General features: G+C 36.2%; 1 protein-coding gene across 1 annotated transcript in view; it reads left to right on the top strand.

Moving 5' to 3' along the window:
* Positions 1-17,759, top strand: part of LOC128662454 (aldo-keto reductase family 1 member C15-like) — a 113,262-nt gene that overhangs the window by 49,536 nt on the left and 45,967 nt on the right. Inside the window, exons 2-4 of the mRNA XM_053716242.1 lie at positions 4,398-4,565; positions 11,024-11,140; positions 11,256-11,333. Of these exons, the coding sequence (XP_053572217.1) occupies positions 4,398-4,565; positions 11,024-11,140; positions 11,256-11,333 (363 nt within the window). The remainder of the gene's footprint in view (positions 1-4,397; positions 4,566-11,023; positions 11,141-11,255; positions 11,334-17,759) is intronic.

Genomic DNA, 17,759 nt, shown 5'->3' with positions numbered 1-17,759 from the left:
GTAAATACATCATTTAACATATGCCATAGAACAGTAATGACACAGTTTCAAATGAACAACAAACAATAGTATATGGATGAAGGAGAATGAATGACAAAAGATGGGCTTCGGAAACCTCCGTTTTATGATAGTGATAGTAGTTTGCTAGCGACTATTTAGATGACCGCTTAAGGGCCATTTGGTTAGGGAGGATGAATGATAGATGATAGTCACATCAGTGGCCCCGTGGGGTCCAATGACACTTAGAAATTTTATCAGCGGGCCAACGCCGCTACAAGGTAAAATAATAATTTCTAGGTGTGTTAAGTAAAATGAGTGTATGTCAAAATATAGTCTACATTTTGTAAGATGAGGACGTGTACTCATATAATATTATAGCTTTAGCCACTTACTTATTTTGAGTATCTATTTGCTAAAAGGTATAAATCAGGATAAAGTTCATTCACACTATAGATTCCAGCATGTTCGGAATATCTCCTCTAAGGCACTATATGGACCATACCCACCAAGAAATATGATTGGATTTGTGTTTGTGTTTGTGTTTGTACATGGTTCATTGCGCTGTATATCTGGCTAAAGCATCCACTTATAGCAAACTTTAAAGTAATATTAGTTATTATATAATATATTGGTAGGGGTAGATAGAACTAATGGATATTACTGCTAGCTTTTATAAAGTTCCTACCTCCTTTCCCCCCGCTGGCTGAGGGAGAAGGAGAACACAACATGCATCAATTTTTACAGAAGAGACACCAGACAGCATTATGCCTCATTACAGTATTAGCACCCCCCACCTATAAAAACAAGGATGTGGAACATTCTATCTGTGCATTCAGTATCTATGTTACAAACTGGGGTTCAAGATATAATACAGACAAACACAATATGAAAATTTAGAATAGTGCATCAAAGTATACCATAATCAAATCCAATAGTTGCTGGAAACAGTCTTACAGCTGAAATATACTAGATGGTTGCACTAAGTGTGTCGTTTAGACTTTTAGAGAGCGCAAAAGAAACAAAATCTCAGCAAATACTACATAACAATTAGGGATGGGCAAATGTTTTGCAACATTCGAAAAACGGCACGAATTTTAACACATTCGTTCGTTTGAATCGAATTTCGAATATTTACATAACATTCTAACATTCGATTTTCGAATGTTCGGTTTCGAATTTTACGATTACATTCGAAAATATTCTTTTCGAAAAATTCGAATTTAGATTGTAATAGTATTTCTAATGCTTTTTCTTTAAATGTAATTTTCGAATTATGCAATATTCGAATTAGAAAAATTCGAATTTAGATTGTAATAGTATTTCTAATGCTTTTTCTTTAATTATAATATTCGAATTATGCAATACGTGTATTCGAATTCGAAAAATTCGAATTTAGATTGTAATAGTATTTCTAATGCTTTTTCTTTAAATGTAATATTCGAATTATGCAATATTCAAATTAGAAAAATTCGAATTTAGATGGTAATAGTATTTCTAATGCTTTTTCTTTAATTATAATATTCGAATTATGCAATACGTGTATTCGAATTCGAAAAATTCGAATTTAGATTGTAATAGTATTTCTAATGCTTTTTCTTTAAATGTAATATTCGAATTATGCAATATTCAAATTAGAAAAATTCGAATTTAGATTGTAATAGTATTTCTAATGCTTTTTCTTTAAATGTAATATTTGAATTAGGCAATACGTGTATTCGAATTCGAAAAATTCGAATTTAGATTGTAATAGTATTTCTAATGCTTTTTCTGTAAATGTAATATTTGAATTATGCAATATTCGAATTAGAAAAATTCGAATTTATATTCGAATTAGAAAAATTTGAATTTATATGTTTGTAATAGTATTTCTAATGCTTTCTTTAAATGTAATATTCGAAATATGCAATATTCTATATGGAAACATTCAAAATGATATATTTGTATCTATTATGTATCAATTTACTAGATTCCCGCCCTACCACATGAACTATTGAACTTCTGAATAGTATTTGTTAAATAGAATGTTAAATTCGATATTTCGAATGTGGACATTCGATATAATTATAAACATTCGAATTTGAAAGTGACATTCGAAAACTGTAAATAACATTCGATTTTCGAATTTTTAAGAATATTCGTTCTTATCGACATTTGGATTTAGAATTCGAATTTTGGTAATAACATTCGTTCTACATTCGAAATTCGAAAATTTACACATTCGCCCATCCCTAATAACAATATAATCAGAATGAACTATACGTTCCTGTGTATTGAGTCTGGTCGCCTTATGTTGTTATCGGGAGGGCTGTAATAGGGACTGATGAGTTATCCAACTCCGCTATTTGCATAATAGGGTTCTTGCCAATGGTTGTGAGTCCTGTGCAAGGGCCGTTATTCCAAAATACAAACTAGGCTTATCCAGCATGTAAAGTCCAATGGTGGTACAAACATGGTCCCCAGGTTTGAGCAGTGGCAGGGTTAGGTTTTCGGCTCTATACTCACGATTAATCCAGAGATATGAAGTCTCTACCTGTGTCACTTCTGAGGTCTGCATCAATTCATTAGGAGTATGGCTGTCTGAGTAGTTTTCTCTCTCATGACTGGCGACAGTGATGATGTCTTCTACGCCTTGAGTCACATCTCCTCTTTGCTGAGGCGTGGCTAGGGTATCGCGAAAGTCCTCAGTTTTATATGCTATTGGTTTGTTCTGAGTAGGCTCCATAGCTGCTCTCAGCTCCTCAATGAGATTACGATGATAGCTGTCCAGGGGGAACAGTAGGTTGCAAATCATGCTGGATATCTGCCGCTCCATATTGCAAGTTAAAATGGCTACTTACAGAATACACATCTGATCGTTATTCAGCGCTAGTGACTGCTTACTTATAACCCCGGTTAGTTGTGACTGAGTCAGATATTTTCTAAAATGGCGGATTGCGCCCCTCAAAAATCATAGCAGGATTTAAGATTGTCTTGTCTTTGCATTGTCAGGCACCTTGGTTTGATGTTTCCAAAAGTTTGTCCTGTATCCTAGAGCTTAAAAGGACATGAAACCCCAAAATTTTTCTCTCATGATTCAGAAAGAGAATACAATTTTAAACAACTTTCCAGTTTACTTCTATTATTTAATTTGCTTCCTTCTCTTGTTATCCTTTGCTGAAAGGTTTATCTAGGCAAGCTTATCATGAGCAGCAGAGAGCCTAGGTTCTAGCTGTTGATTGGTGGCTGCATATATATATTGATTGTGATTGGCTCACCCATGAGTTCAGTTAGAAGCCATTAGTGCATTGCTGCTCCTTCAACAAATGATACCAATAGAATGAAACAAATTAGATAATAGAAGTAAATAGAAGTTGTTTAAAATTGTATTCTCTATCTGAATCATGAAAGAAAAAATTGGGTTTCATGTCCCTTTAACCAAAAGGGATTTTATATAGAAGATTGCTGTAATTACTTGTAACTGGTATTTTATTTGATCGAAGATCAGGCGCTCAAGAGAGACACGTCTTGTTGCTTTGGCTGCAGGCTCTGCCCTCTTTAACTGTTATTTTAAATGTATTTTTCATGTGATTTGTGCCACTTTTTTGTCTTGCATAACTGTTAACCAGGGCTCTGAAGTCATGCTAGCCTGACACATGTTAATTTCGATTTCAACTCCCGACATGCTTAAAGAGCAGCAAAATACCCCTTATTGCTCATATGCAACAGTTAGCACTCCCCTCGTAATCTTGCCCTACATATGTTAATAGCAGAAATGCCTATTAACAAAATATTAGGACAGATAGGGGAAGTGAGTCTTAAAGGGATACTAAAGTCAAAATTAAAGTTTCATTGTTCAGATAGAGCACACATTTAAAAAAATAAAAATAATATATATATATATATATTTATATATATATATATATATATATATATATATATATATAAATGATGTGCACATATACATGTATTCTGCGGTACCAGCACCAACTGTGCAAGTGCAAGAATGTACAGTATTTACATATATGCATTTTGTGATTGGCTGATGGCTGACACATGATACAGGGAGAGGGAAAATAGAATTAACTTTGAAATTTGCCTGAAAAGATCAGCTACTTTTTTGCAATTCAAAGTAAGTGCTGTTGCATTATTTGTCTGTTATGCTTTTGTTGATTATGCAATTCCACTGTATTTAATGGCCCTTTAATTAATTTAAACATGATCTTGCTCTCTGAAGCTCTTAATGAGCATCAACAAATCTAGCCCATGATATCAACCAAAGTGATCAAAAGAAAAAAACAATTAAATTGAGATTTAAATGCTGGCCAGCAAATTGTAAAATTGTAATAGTTTTAATTTTGAATTTATAAATGTGTGTGAGTTTCTGTATACAATTTATTTATTTATTTATTTATTATTAGTTTGACAAAAGTCTGGCAGAGGAGGCAACAAAGGTAGCAATTGAAGTTGGATATCGTCACATTGATTGCGCCTTTATATATGGAAACGAGCAGGAAGTTGGTCGTGCCGTAAAGGAAAAAATTGCAGATGGCACAGTGAAGAGGGATGATCTGTTCTACACTGGGAAGGTAAGGATATGTTTTTTATGGTGCACATATAAAATAGCTTGTTAAATTCAAAATAGAAGCAGTTAAAATAATTTTGAAATGTATCGGGGTTTTTGTATATCTATTGTGGTTCTGTCAAACCAAAACATACCTTTTAACAGTCCAGCATCCTGCGTGATTGTCTTGGGTTTGGAAATATGGCCTGCTTCCCACCAGCAGCCCCTTGGAGTCCTGGTTTTTAACCCATAACCCACTCAGACATGCCCTCAACATTCCAATGACACACCCACAGCCCCACCCCTCCCCCTCATGGTCCCGCACACAAAATGCAGGTGGTCCACTGTTCACCAGCTCTATAACCTTCAACATTCTGGAAAACATTTGGCAAATGTTGGAAGGTATGTCAACATTTCTAAAATGATTTTCCTATTGTTAAATAACTGCTGAAAGTAGATTTCATAAACAGTAAATTTATATATACTGTATATATATACAGGGAGTGCCGAATTATTAGGCAAGTTGTATTTTTGAGGATTAATTTTATTATTGAACAACAACCATGTTCTCAATGAACCCAAAAAACTCATTAATATCAAAGCTGAATAGTTTTGGAAGTAGTTTTTAGTTTGTTTTTAGTTATAGCTATTTTAGGGGGATATCTGTGTGTGCAGGTGACTATTACTGTGCATAATTATTAGGCAACTTAACAAAAAACAAATATATACCCATTTCAATTATTTATTTTTACCAGTGAAACCAATATAACATCTCAATATTCACAAATATACATTTCTGAAATTCAAAAACAAAACAAAAACAAATCAGTGACCAATATAGCCACCTTTCTTTGCAAGGACACTCAAAAGCCTGCCATCCATGGATTCTGTCAGTGTTTTGATCTGTTCACCATCAACATTGCGTGCAGCAGCAACCACAGCCTCCCAGACACTGTTCAGAGAGGTGTACTGTTTTACCTCCTTGTAAATCTCACATTTGATGATGGACCACAGGTTCTCAATGGGGTTCAGATCAGGTGAACAAGGAGGCCATGTCATTAGATTTTCTTCTTTTATACCCTTTCTTGCCAGCCACTCTGTGGAGTACTTGGACGCGTGTGATGGAGCATTGTCCTGCATGAAAATCATGTTTTTCTTGAAGGATGCAGACTTCTTCCTGTACCACTGCTTGAAGAAGGTGTCTTCCAGAAACTGGCAGTAGGACTGGGAGTTGAGCTTGACTCCATCCTCAACCCGAAAAGGCCCCACAAGCTCATCTTTGATGATACCAGCCCAAACCAGTACTCCACCTCCACCTTGCTGGCGTCTGAGTTGGACTGGAGCTCTCTGCCCTTTACCAATCCAGCCACGGGCCCATCCATCTGGCCCATCAAGACTCACTCTCATTTCATCAGTCCATAAAACCTTAGAAAAATCAGTCTTGAGATATTTCTTGGCCCAGTCTTGACGTTTCAGCTTGTGTGTCTTGTTCAGTGGTGGTCGTCTTTCAGCCTTTCTTACCTTGGCCATGTCTCTGAGTATTGCGCACCTTGTGCTTTTGGGCACTCCAGTGATGTTGCAGCTCTGAAATATGGCCAAACTGGTGGCAAGTGGCATCTTGGCAGCTGCACGCTTGACTTTTCTCAGTTCATGGGCAGTTATTTTGCACCTTGGTTTTTCCACACGCTTCTTGCGACCCTGTTGACTATTTTGAATGAAACGCTTGATTGTTCGATGATCACGCTTCAGAAGCTTTGCAATTTTAAAAGTGCTGCATCCCTCTGCAAGATATCTCACTATTTTTGACTTTTCTGAGCCTGTCAAGTCCTTATTTTGACCCATTTTGCCAAAGGAAAGGAAGTTGCCTAATAATTATGCACACCTGATATAGGGTGTTGATGTCATTAGACCACACCCCTTCTCATTACAGAGATGCACATCACCTAATATGCTTAATAGGTAGTAGGATTTCGAGCCTATACAGCTTGGAGTAAGACAACATGCATAAAGAGGATGATGTGGTCAAAATACTCATTTGCCTAATAATTCTGCACTCCCTGTATATATATATATATATATATATATATATATATATATATATATATATATATATATATATATATATATATAAAAATATATATATATATATATATATATATATATATATTTTAAAATGCTAAACAGATTTACTAACATACATATCTAATGACACCTGAATTATAATCTATTTAGATGAGATTGCAACTCAATAGATTTTGAAAGTACTAACAAAAATGAGAATTAAAGAAACATCAATTCTTCTAATCTTTTTGTGTCAACTTTTTCATAGACACTGTTTAATAGATTAAAATAATATACATTAATAAAGGGAGGAGCCTAGTTGTATTCTACAGAATATTAATTTCTGGGACACCCCATGATATGCAAATTAATGTACATTATAAAAGATATTTTAGCATTGTTAGATCTGAAGCTATGAGCTTTAGCCCCTTATCAAATTTGAAGGGCAGAAACATGAAACAAAGGGCTCCATTTATGAAGGTAAGAAGCAGCCGTCTTAAGTAGACAGATCCATCCGGAGTGATCCTCACCCCAGTAATTGGTTGTGTGAGAACAGAGGGCAGTATTGTGCAAGATAGTTATGATTGCACAAGAAAGTTCTTGCACAATCATATTTTTTTCCAGCAATACTTGTATCCCTGGTGAGCAAGGCCAGGTGGTCTCTTTCCTGGGAACCTTGTGCACCCGCAGCTTCTTAAATGGAGTCTTCTGAGGTCTCACCAGTATAATAATAATAATGAATATTTGTCCTTAGTCATTTGACTATCATTATTGCTATAAAATGTTCATTTTTCCCTTTATACTGATTGTTACATTCAGTTATCAAATGTAACATTAGAATATTGCATTTGACATTTGAATATTAAATTGTATGTAGCATTCAGGTATTCTTATATATTGACCTTTGTTATGTTGACGTTCATAGAATTCAGTGTAAGATTATCCATATTTAAAAGTTGTATGTTAATATTCAATATTCACATAGCAAAACAACAAATTCCTCCATCTCTGTTTCCATCTTTTGGAGAGGTAGAAAATAATGTGTCATTGAAAGACTAGGGGGCATATTTATCAAGCTCCGTATAGAGCTTGAGACCCTTTGTTTACAGGGAGCCTTCAGGGGGCGGCATTGCACCAGCAGTTCACAAGAACTGCTGGTGCAATAATATATGTCGGCATTTATCGATGTGCAGCGGACATAATACGCTACTTCATATCATGTCCGCTCGCACATTGTTAAATATGCCCCTAGATGTCTATATTTTTAATTGATGAACATAGATTAATGTGGTTAAAAGAGACTCATAATGTTATGGTATTAATTAATTGCTTGATATATATGGAACACAACTGCAGAGGATTAACAAAATGTATAATTGTTTGCACTGAATCAAATGAATTCTCTATGGAAGGAGAGGATTCTGTAGATTAGTGTAGTTTATTCAGTGGTATCTTAATCAATCTGAATATGATGGTTATGCAGATAGACAGGAAGTTATTACACAATTCTTTGGTTAGATTGTATAGTAAGGAACAGACGGTCATTAGTGTTAATAGGGTTAAGGATAAGTTCAGTAACTCTTGACCATATCTGTTTGTTAGTCAAGTTAGCAAAGTCCTCTTAATAGAATGTTAGTAATTACTTGATACTCTGTATTATTACAAACAGGAGTTGGTTTGGTTAAAGTGAAATTCCGATATGTTAGAATGAGTAACGTCAATTTGTAAATCCTTAGTGCAACTAGCACATACCTTGTAGCCTGCCAAAGATGAACAGAGTGTGGAGAGCAGTTGCGGTGTCCTTGTATATTTTCCCCTGAGCGGTATGAGATGTCTTGCAGCAGTGAGTCACTTGCCAAACTGAATCTGTTCCGTGCACGGTACAAACAGGAAGTGACGTGTCGGCTGTGTAACTCGCTTGAATCAGAGCTTTTCTAGCAAGTTAGTAGGAATGTTATGGTGAGATTCCTTTGGTACCAATTGGTTTAAGTAATTCTTAAATGCATCTAGTGTTCATTTCCGGCAGGAATCTCTTGTATTCGCTTCTTGAGCTCAATCCTTAAACAACTTCTTTTTTAGCAGTGTGAGATAGTAGTAACAACAACCAATCCTTTGATAAATTTAAGTAATAGGTCTTAACACAGTGAGTAATCCAAAATACTGAGCAAGGTGCCTTGATTACACACCTGCTTTAAGGAATGAACAACCAATCAGTAAGGGTTGAAAGAAAGTCTTAAAGGGAAAGTAACAAAACCCTGACACATAATTAGCAAACACTGTCAGAATGTCAACTATCTATCTATCTATTGGGTTCTTGTAAAGCGCGGCTATTCACCCGTAAGGGTCTCAATTGCGCTGAGGGTTGCAGTTCAGTCGAAGAGCCAGGTCTTGATGTCCTTTCTAAACTTAGTTAGGGCGGTAGCTTGTCTAAGGTGCAGCGGGAGGGTGTTCCAAGTCTTGGCAGCCAGGTGAGAGAAGGATTTGCCTCCCGGTGTGGTTTTCCAGATGCGGGGGATGACAGCGAGGGCTTGGTCGGCCGATCGAAGTTGTCTGGCAGGGGTGTAGAAGGTAACGCGGTGGTTCAAGCATTCGGGACCGATTTTGGGGAGGGCCTTGAATGCGTGGGTGAGAAGCTTGAAGGTTATTCTTTTGTTGATGGGGAGCCAGTGCAGGTCCCGCAGGTATTTGGTGATGTGGCATTGACGAGGGATGTCAAGGATTAGTCTGGCTGAGGAGTTCTGGATGTGCTATAGTCTCTTTTGGAGCTTGTTGGTGGTGCCAGCGTATAGTGTGCGTTACCATAGTCCAGTCGGCTGCTGACGAGGGCGTGAGTGACAGTCTTCCTGGTCTCGGTTGGGATCCATTTGAAGATCTTTTGCAGCAGGTGAAGTGTGTGGAAGCATCAGTGGCCTTTTATGCAGAGACTGATATGTTAATTGTTAAAATCTTCATGCCAATACTATTTTATGCTTTTACACAACATGGGAATAGTATTAAATAGATAATCTGTGGCAGTTGGCAAGAAATGTTTCAGAAATAGAGTTCCATGGGCCCTACCATGAAGGTATAGCAAATGGGAATAAAAAACAGTTTATCCATCCAGGATTCTATCATGACTTGAGAGGTCTGACTGCTTTTTTCACTGCAGAGTCTCAAGCAAGGGCAGATGTCCCAGATTTTAGGGTCTGACCCCTGGACATGTCCAACACCATCATGCTTCTCCTATTGTTGTCCTTCCCACAAAACACCTTCTGTCTCTAGAAACAGGAGGGGGAGAAGCAGGACCTGATCTGGCTACACAGAAAGACAGTGAGAGGCAAGGCAGGGCTGGCCCTGCATCAAGCACAAATTGTAATGCCCAACCAGCCCAAGCCAGCAACTGGCCCCAGCCCACCAGACAAATGCCCTACTTCTATCTGGGCCTGTTCGGAACAATCACAGGCATGGTATTATGTGTACTAATTCTAATGAATAAGCATTAGCTTGCATGTGTGACCTGTGTGATTTAGCTATTATAGTGAAGGCAGATGACCAGCAACAAAATGAAGAACATTTTCAAATGACTGCACATTGTCAAGCCCAGAAGTGTTCTCTTACCTGTGTCTCAGCCTGCGCTAAGAAGGGGTAGATTGTAGCACTATTAAGGCTTGTTAAAGATGGTGTTGGTTCCAGCAGCGATGCTGGCCATAGCGCGGTGTGTAGTGCTAATAAGGATCTGGTGTGCTCTAAAGTTGGAGTTAGTCTCAGCCGCAAAAGCACTAGACATACTGTCAGTCCAATGCTGTAAATGGAACTGTTTATTGTCTGCACAGTAAGTTATAAAAGGCACCTCAGATTGCTACTTGATGCTTATGTATCATATTGAGATGCCCCTGACATTCACATTTAGCTTTGTGCACATGGGGAACGTATGTTCATATTGCTTGCCCAGGTTTAGCTGAAAGGCATATGCAAACTACAGGTATGTTTTTTATCATTTAACAATTTTAAAGATTATATTTCATCTTTATATATGGACTAAATATTGAGCCAGTGAATGTTAACACAATAATAGATACCTAACAACTTTTACTAATGACTTCCCAGGACAGTGGAAATGGCTCAGTTTTCATACCTAAATTACATGAAAAGGAGCAAAATAAATAATGAAAATATATTGCAAAGTTGTTTCTTTATACATAACTAAACATTTTATATAAAAATCTCAAGATGTTTACTGTCCCTTTTAGGGTCAATAATGCAAGGATTATATTTTCTAACGAATTAGAGCATGTTATGTCTGCATTAGAATACCCCTTTAAAAAACAGGCTATATAAACTAAATGAGATTGTTTTTTTTCCCCCAATATTTATTTTCACTTTACCTGAATCTTGGATAACCTCAATATTTTGTATAGTTTTTAACTCTAGCCCCATTTGCAGCTTTGGAGCACCTTTCAATTACCTTCCATGGTTCGTCCAGCCCTGGAGCGATCCCTGAAGGATCTACAACTGGATTATATGGATCTCTTTATCATCCACACACCTCTTGAGTTCAAGGTTTGTTTATCTTTTTTCTTTATCTGTCAATACAATAAATGTACCTAAGCATATTTTTTTTTTTACCAGATTTACTGAATGTTAAAATATTGTTTTCTTTCAATCTAATCTTAAGCCTGGAGATGATGTATATCCAAGGGATGAAAATGGACGCTTTATTTACAACAACACAGACATTCGAGACACGTGGAAGGTATAGAACATGTTTGGAAAGTCAAAGGGCTAGATTATGAGTGGAACGCAAATTAGCGCTTCCGTGTTAACTTCACTAGATGTATGCATTTTGCGTGCATTGGGTAGCGTGTGTATTACAGGTTGAAAATAAAACGTTTTTGCACAAGTGCTAACCCAACGTGTGCAAAAAGCTGAACTTCGAATATTGCAAACGCATTAATATATTCCTCCAAAGACTTCAATGGAGCTCGAAAAGTGGAAAAACCCTTAGTCGTTCGCAAACCCAATCGCGTTTACTAACCCGACATGAAATATAAATTTTTCACATTCCACTGTTCTTCACATAGCAGAATATGTTTTATTTATTCTATCTTAAATTTATTTATATATATATATATATATATATATATATATATATATATATATATATATATATATATATATATATATATATAAATGGGTTGTTGTTTTTTTGGTAAAAAAAATAAAATAATAATTTGTTTTTTATATATATATATATATATATATATATATATATATATATATATATATATATATATATATATATATATATATATATATATATATATATATATATAAAAGTAGAATACCCCTACAATACCTGTAGGTGTAAGATTTTTATATAGGGAGCACAAGACCAAAGTACAAGGTGAAATATATGAAGTATGTATACACAATAAATAAGTTCAAATGTGTATGCACAAAATAGGTATTGTATAAGTCCAGCAATAAACAAATATATGAAATATATATATATATATATATAAAATGGAAATATAAATATAATATAATATCACAATATATATGATGGGAATACCAGCTGCTAAGAATATAACTCCCAGAAGTGCGGGATAACCTTTCCCAAGATATACCTAAAACATGAAGATGAGAACGAAGAAGACTGGGAAATATTCAGCGCTAGATCTTAACCCGTATAATACCACTATTAACAAGTGCTCTGTGGATTGAGATCCACTAATATAGGATACACAAAATACAATATACAAAATATGTATAGACAGTCTGTGCAGGTAATACAGATAGTATGTGTCCCCTGTAGTACTCTCTAATTGTAGTGTACTTAAAAGCTAATACCTCAATCCTATGAGGTAAGTAGGGTATGTTCCAAAGGCCTCCGTGTGCGGCTGTCTGTCTGTGCTCATGATACAGGATTTCTCCACTTGATTAATTTTCGTAGCCCTGCTGCTCCCAGACTCTGCGTATACTCCTCTCAATTTCCACCACAATTTGGCGAAGGTCATATAATGGAGACAAGGGAGGGTGGCACAAATTGTGTAATACCGTTTATTCACAAATAGAATAGTATAACATATAGATAAATGCACACTTACAATTTAAAACCTCAATGAGATAGGCAACAGTGGATATAATAAAGTCACAGATGCAAAGCAGAAGATACTGTAGAAGAAACTGCACCAGAATCCGAGGTGTTGGTGTACAATAGAAGTACACTTCATATTGCCGGTATTGACTCTTTTGTATTTATCTAAACTCTACGGAGTATAACTGCAGTTTCCTCTACAGTATCTTCGCTCCGGATGAAGATAGAAGATGGTGGAGCCGCCTGGAAGAAAACATTCTCCGCCGGACTTCAGAAACGGTCGGTGAGTACCTATTTGGGGCTTAGTGTTAGGATTTTTTTTTTTTTTTTTTTAAGATTAGGAATTTAATGGGCTGGAAAAGAGCTGATTGCCCTTTTAAGTTTAGGTTTTTTTGTGTTAGTTTTTTTTTATTTTGGGGGGTTTGGTGGGTGGGGGGTTTTACTGTTAGGGGGGAATTGGTAATTTGTTTATGTAAAATAGCTGTTTAACTTAGGGCAATGCCCTACAAAAGCCCTTTTAAGGGCTATTGGTAGTTTAGTATTAGATTAGGGGGTGTTTTTATTTTGGGGGAATTTTTTATTTTTATAGGGGTATTAGTTTAGGTTTACATTTTTTATTTTGGATAGCTTTTTTATTTTTTGTTATTTTAGCTTTGGGGGTTGTGTTTTTTTTTTTAAAATAGACTGGGCAGACTTATCGTCTAGTAATTTTGATGAAAGTATTTGTCATTGAAATGTGCTAAAAAGCAGGTCATTTCTCTTTTTAAAATCAAATATATAGAAGATGTGGGAATTACAGTGCATCGTATATATGTTTGATGCAGTGACTACTCTGAGCAGATTTATGATGTTACTTCGGACTTTACCCAGAGCTGCTGTCAGGATAGGTTAAGTCCAGAGTTAGACCCAAATGCTAGAATGAGGTTTGTAAACACCCTAGCACAGTGAGTATATACCAGGACCTGACCCTGCGACAGCTATAGTAAAATACTCACTGAAATAAACTGGAAGTTGGTAAAGCAGGGTCAGGAGGAGAAACTTCGTGTAGATAGGGTTAACCGAAAAGAGTAATCAAACAAGCAATATCCAGCAACGTGTAATCAGGCAGGTAGGGGTTAACCAGTAGAGTAATCAAGCAAGCAATGTCCAGCAACATGTAATCAGGCAGGTAGGGGTTAACCAGTAGAGTAATCAAGCAAACAATGTCCAGCAACGTGTAATCAGGCAGGTAAGAGTTAACCAATAGAGTAATCAAGCAAGCAATGTCCAGCAACGTGTAATCAGGCAGGTAGGGGTTAACCAGTAGAGTAATAAAGCAAACAATGTCCAGCAACGTGTAATCAGGCAGGTAAGAGTTAACCAATAGAGTAATCAAGCAAGCAATGTCCAGCAACGTATAATCAGGCAGGTAGGAGTTAACCAGTAGAGTAATCAAGCAAGCAATGTCCAGCAACGTGTAATCAGGCAGGTAGGGGTTAACCAGTAGAGTAATCAAGCAAGCAATGTCCAGCAACGTGTAATCAGGCAGGTAGGGGTTAACAAGTAGAGTAATCAAGCAAGCAGTGTCCAGCAACGAGTAATCAGGCAGTTTGGGGTTAATCAGTAGAATTGTCAAACAAGCAGTGTCCAGCAACAAGTAATCAGGCAGTTTGGGGTTAATCAGAAGGATTATCAAACAAGCAAAATCCAGTTAACAGGTATCAGGCAGATAAGGGTTAAGCAAGTTGAAGATAAACAAGCCAATAAGTTCAAAAAGTACTCACAAGCCGGTCAAGTAGAACAAACAGGCACCGAGGAGAGGAGACGCCGGAATAAGAAGACCTTCTGACGTCAGCAGAAGGGGCCGGTGCGACACAGGGTTGCCAGGCAACCAGGGAAGCGCTACCGCGCCGGCACAAGCAGAAGGAAGGAAGCGATCAGCAGCTGAGCGATCGTGACAGCTGCTTGTGTAATCCTAGGATTACCCGGGTAATGCAAGGATTACCCAATTTCTGTCTTTACCCGCAACATATGTATATACTGTATGTATATATATATATATATATATATATATATATATTTAAATTTAAAAAAATACTTAGAACATATTCCCCTATGGGAAGAACATTGGAATGTGAAATATTTACAGCACATACACATTTAAACACTTTATTAAAAAGGAATATTGCATAAATATGATTTTACATATTCTTAACTACTTGACAGCAAAGGGCTCCAAATTTTTTTCTTGCATAACAGTTCACCGGAGCTCTGAAGTCATGCTAACCCCACGCACGTAAAATTAAATTGCGCTCAAGTGAACGTGTCACCAAGCCCTGTGTTTTGCACCAGGGAAAGCGTCAAGTGTACCTGTTACTGCTGAAAAATGGAGAATACTGTGAAATCAGGTCATTTTTTATTTAACATTTATTTTAAAACAAAGCAATGAGTATAAAATAGTCAGTACTAAACTTTGAGTAGTTAGTGGCTTCTAAATTGTTCATACGGGGGCAAGAAGACAGACCACTGTAATCTCACACAGGAGGAACCTTATCTTATCACACTACAAAACACTTTGGGCTAGATTTATCAAGCAAGGGCAGACATGCGCGTACATATTCGCCCCTGTCTTCCCCAGCTCGCCTCTGGCGGGCAGCAATCCGCTAACGGAATTCAACATTGCACCCGAGAGCTAATTTAAAGATAAAGATGTTTCAGCAAAGTCTCTTCTCAGCAGCCGCTTGTTCATTTCTTCTTTGTTCTGCTAGAGAGTAGCTCTCCTAACAAATCTTGCTGTTTTCTGTGTTCAGTTAAACTCCCTGTTCAAGTTTCATTTGCATAAATGTTTAATTAGTCTGTACTTACAAAGTAATTTGCAATCTATTCTCACTTCTAAACTAATCAACTTCTTCTCACTTTTTAGTTCTTAATCCAACTCTCTCTTGCTTGCTTGTTTCAGTTATTTTACGTGTCAGAGAGCGCACAATTGCTGCAGCAATGTCCCCCCCAGAACGTTTTATTAACCCCTTAATGAACACAATATACTTTTTTTGGCCTGTAATAGCACGGGTCTTGCTGCCAGCGGCAAGACCGCACTATTACAACCTCCCTCCCTCCTGCAGGCCTCCTATTATAGCGTGGTCTCGCTGCTGGTTATGAGAGCTGCGCTATCAAAAAAAGAAAGCCCCCTTGTTTAGGAATAGATATACAGGTATAAGTATATATAGATATATACAGAAATATGTATTTAAAATAAAATATTCCTGTATATTAGGAACTTTGGAAAGTGAAATATTTACTGTAAATATCAGTGTTAAAGGGACACTGAACCCAAGTTTTTTCTTTTGTTATTCAGATAGAGCATGTAATTTTAAGCAACTTTCTAAATTTACTCCTATTTGCACATGTTCTTCATTCTCTTGGTATCTTTATTTGAAAAGCAAGAATGTAAGTCTAGATGCCGGCCCATTTTTGGTGAACAACCTGGGTTGTTCTTGCTGATTGGTGAATACATTCATCCCCCAATAAACAAGTGCTGTCCAGGGTTCTGGACTTTCTTTTTCAAATAAAGATAGCAAGAGAACAAAGAAAAATTGATAATAGTAGTAAATTAGAAAGAAAAAAAATTTGGGCTCAGTATCCCTTTAATTTCGTCGACTAAAACTAGACTAAAACAAGGCTAAAACTAAAACAATTCTGATGATTAAAATACAACTAAAACTAAAATGGCATTTTAGTTAAAGAGCTATGACTAAAACTAAATCAAAATGACATTTTAGTCAAAAGACTGACTAAAATGAAATCAAAATTCGTTGTCAAAATGAACACTTTATGCAGGGTGTTATAATCAATTAATCCATATCTGCTCTTTTGTATAAAAAAAAAAAAAAAAAAAAAAAAAACGCAAGGCTATCTCCTTGTTTATTTTCTAAACTTGGTTTTATTTAATTTTAAGATAAAGACATGTTATATACCACAACAGTTAAATCTGTTAAATCTGTTAAAACTGTATTGCATGTTAAAACCTTAATACAATAAATAAAAACAGGTTAATAAACCTTTACTCCAGGAGTATATAATGAGTTTAAAAGTTCTAGAGCAGTGTAAATTTCGTTGCCGAAAAATTTTCTGCATAGTTTTCTTCAGCTGCATGTTTTCAGTGATGAAAACGAAATGATAACTAAATAAAAACTAACGCCTAGATTACGAATTTGGCGTTAACAGGGGTGCGTTGCTAACAAGGCTTTTTTTTCTAACGCTACCTTAAGCCAACGCTGGTATTACAGGTTTTTTTAAACCTGGCGTTAGCCACAAAAAGGTGAGCGTAGAGCAAAATTTAGCTCCACATCTCACCTCAATACCAGCGTTGCTTACAGTAGCGGTAAGCTGGCTAAACGTGCTTGTGCACGATTTCATAGTGGTTTGTGATCTTTCCGACGGCGCTAACTTACAAGACCTAAGCTCCTATAACAATAGGGTCTCTAGATACCCAAGAGGGAGTTATAAGGAATAGTTGTGTGTTAGGAGCGCCTATTGAAAGGCTAAGTCTAATGAGGGTATGAACTAAAAGTGGCGTTCAGTATACCAGCACAAAGAGCCCAATTATATAAAAAATTTTACAAGTTTATTATAGCATTAAAATTAACAAATTTATTAAGGCAATAGCTTGGTGTCTATAGATGAAAACAAATTTAAAAAAGCATAAAAGTATATGGATCCATATTACTTCATAAATAAACAATTACAAATAATTAAAAACAATCAATGGTGGACTGTTGGTATGATAAAATCAATTTTACAATCTATTATATGATAAAATTGGTTTTGGTGAAATTAGAAGGATGCAAGAATAATACAGTAAAATACAGAAATAATGCAGTAAAATTCAGAAATAGTGTAGTAAAAACAGCAAATGGGGATAGGTCGTGTGACCTAGGATAAGAACATATATGTGAAAGATGTCTTCGTGATTCAATTGGAAAAAATATAATCCTTTGAAAAATAATGTAAAATGGTGTTTAAGCCTGATAAAAATGTGATAAAAATGTGTGAATCCCCTCATGAAAAATCAAAAAGTGTCCAAAATAAAGTCAATAGTTATAT

The sequence above is a fragment of the Bombina bombina genome, chromosome 6 (genome assembly GCF_027579735.1).
Source record: "Bombina bombina isolate aBomBom1 chromosome 6, aBomBom1.pri, whole genome shotgun sequence".
Lineage (NCBI taxonomy): Eukaryota > Metazoa > Chordata > Amphibia > Anura > Bombinatoridae > Bombina > Bombina bombina.
Note: the sequence above shows the minus strand (reverse complement) of the source record. Positions and strands in the feature narration are given on the sequence as shown.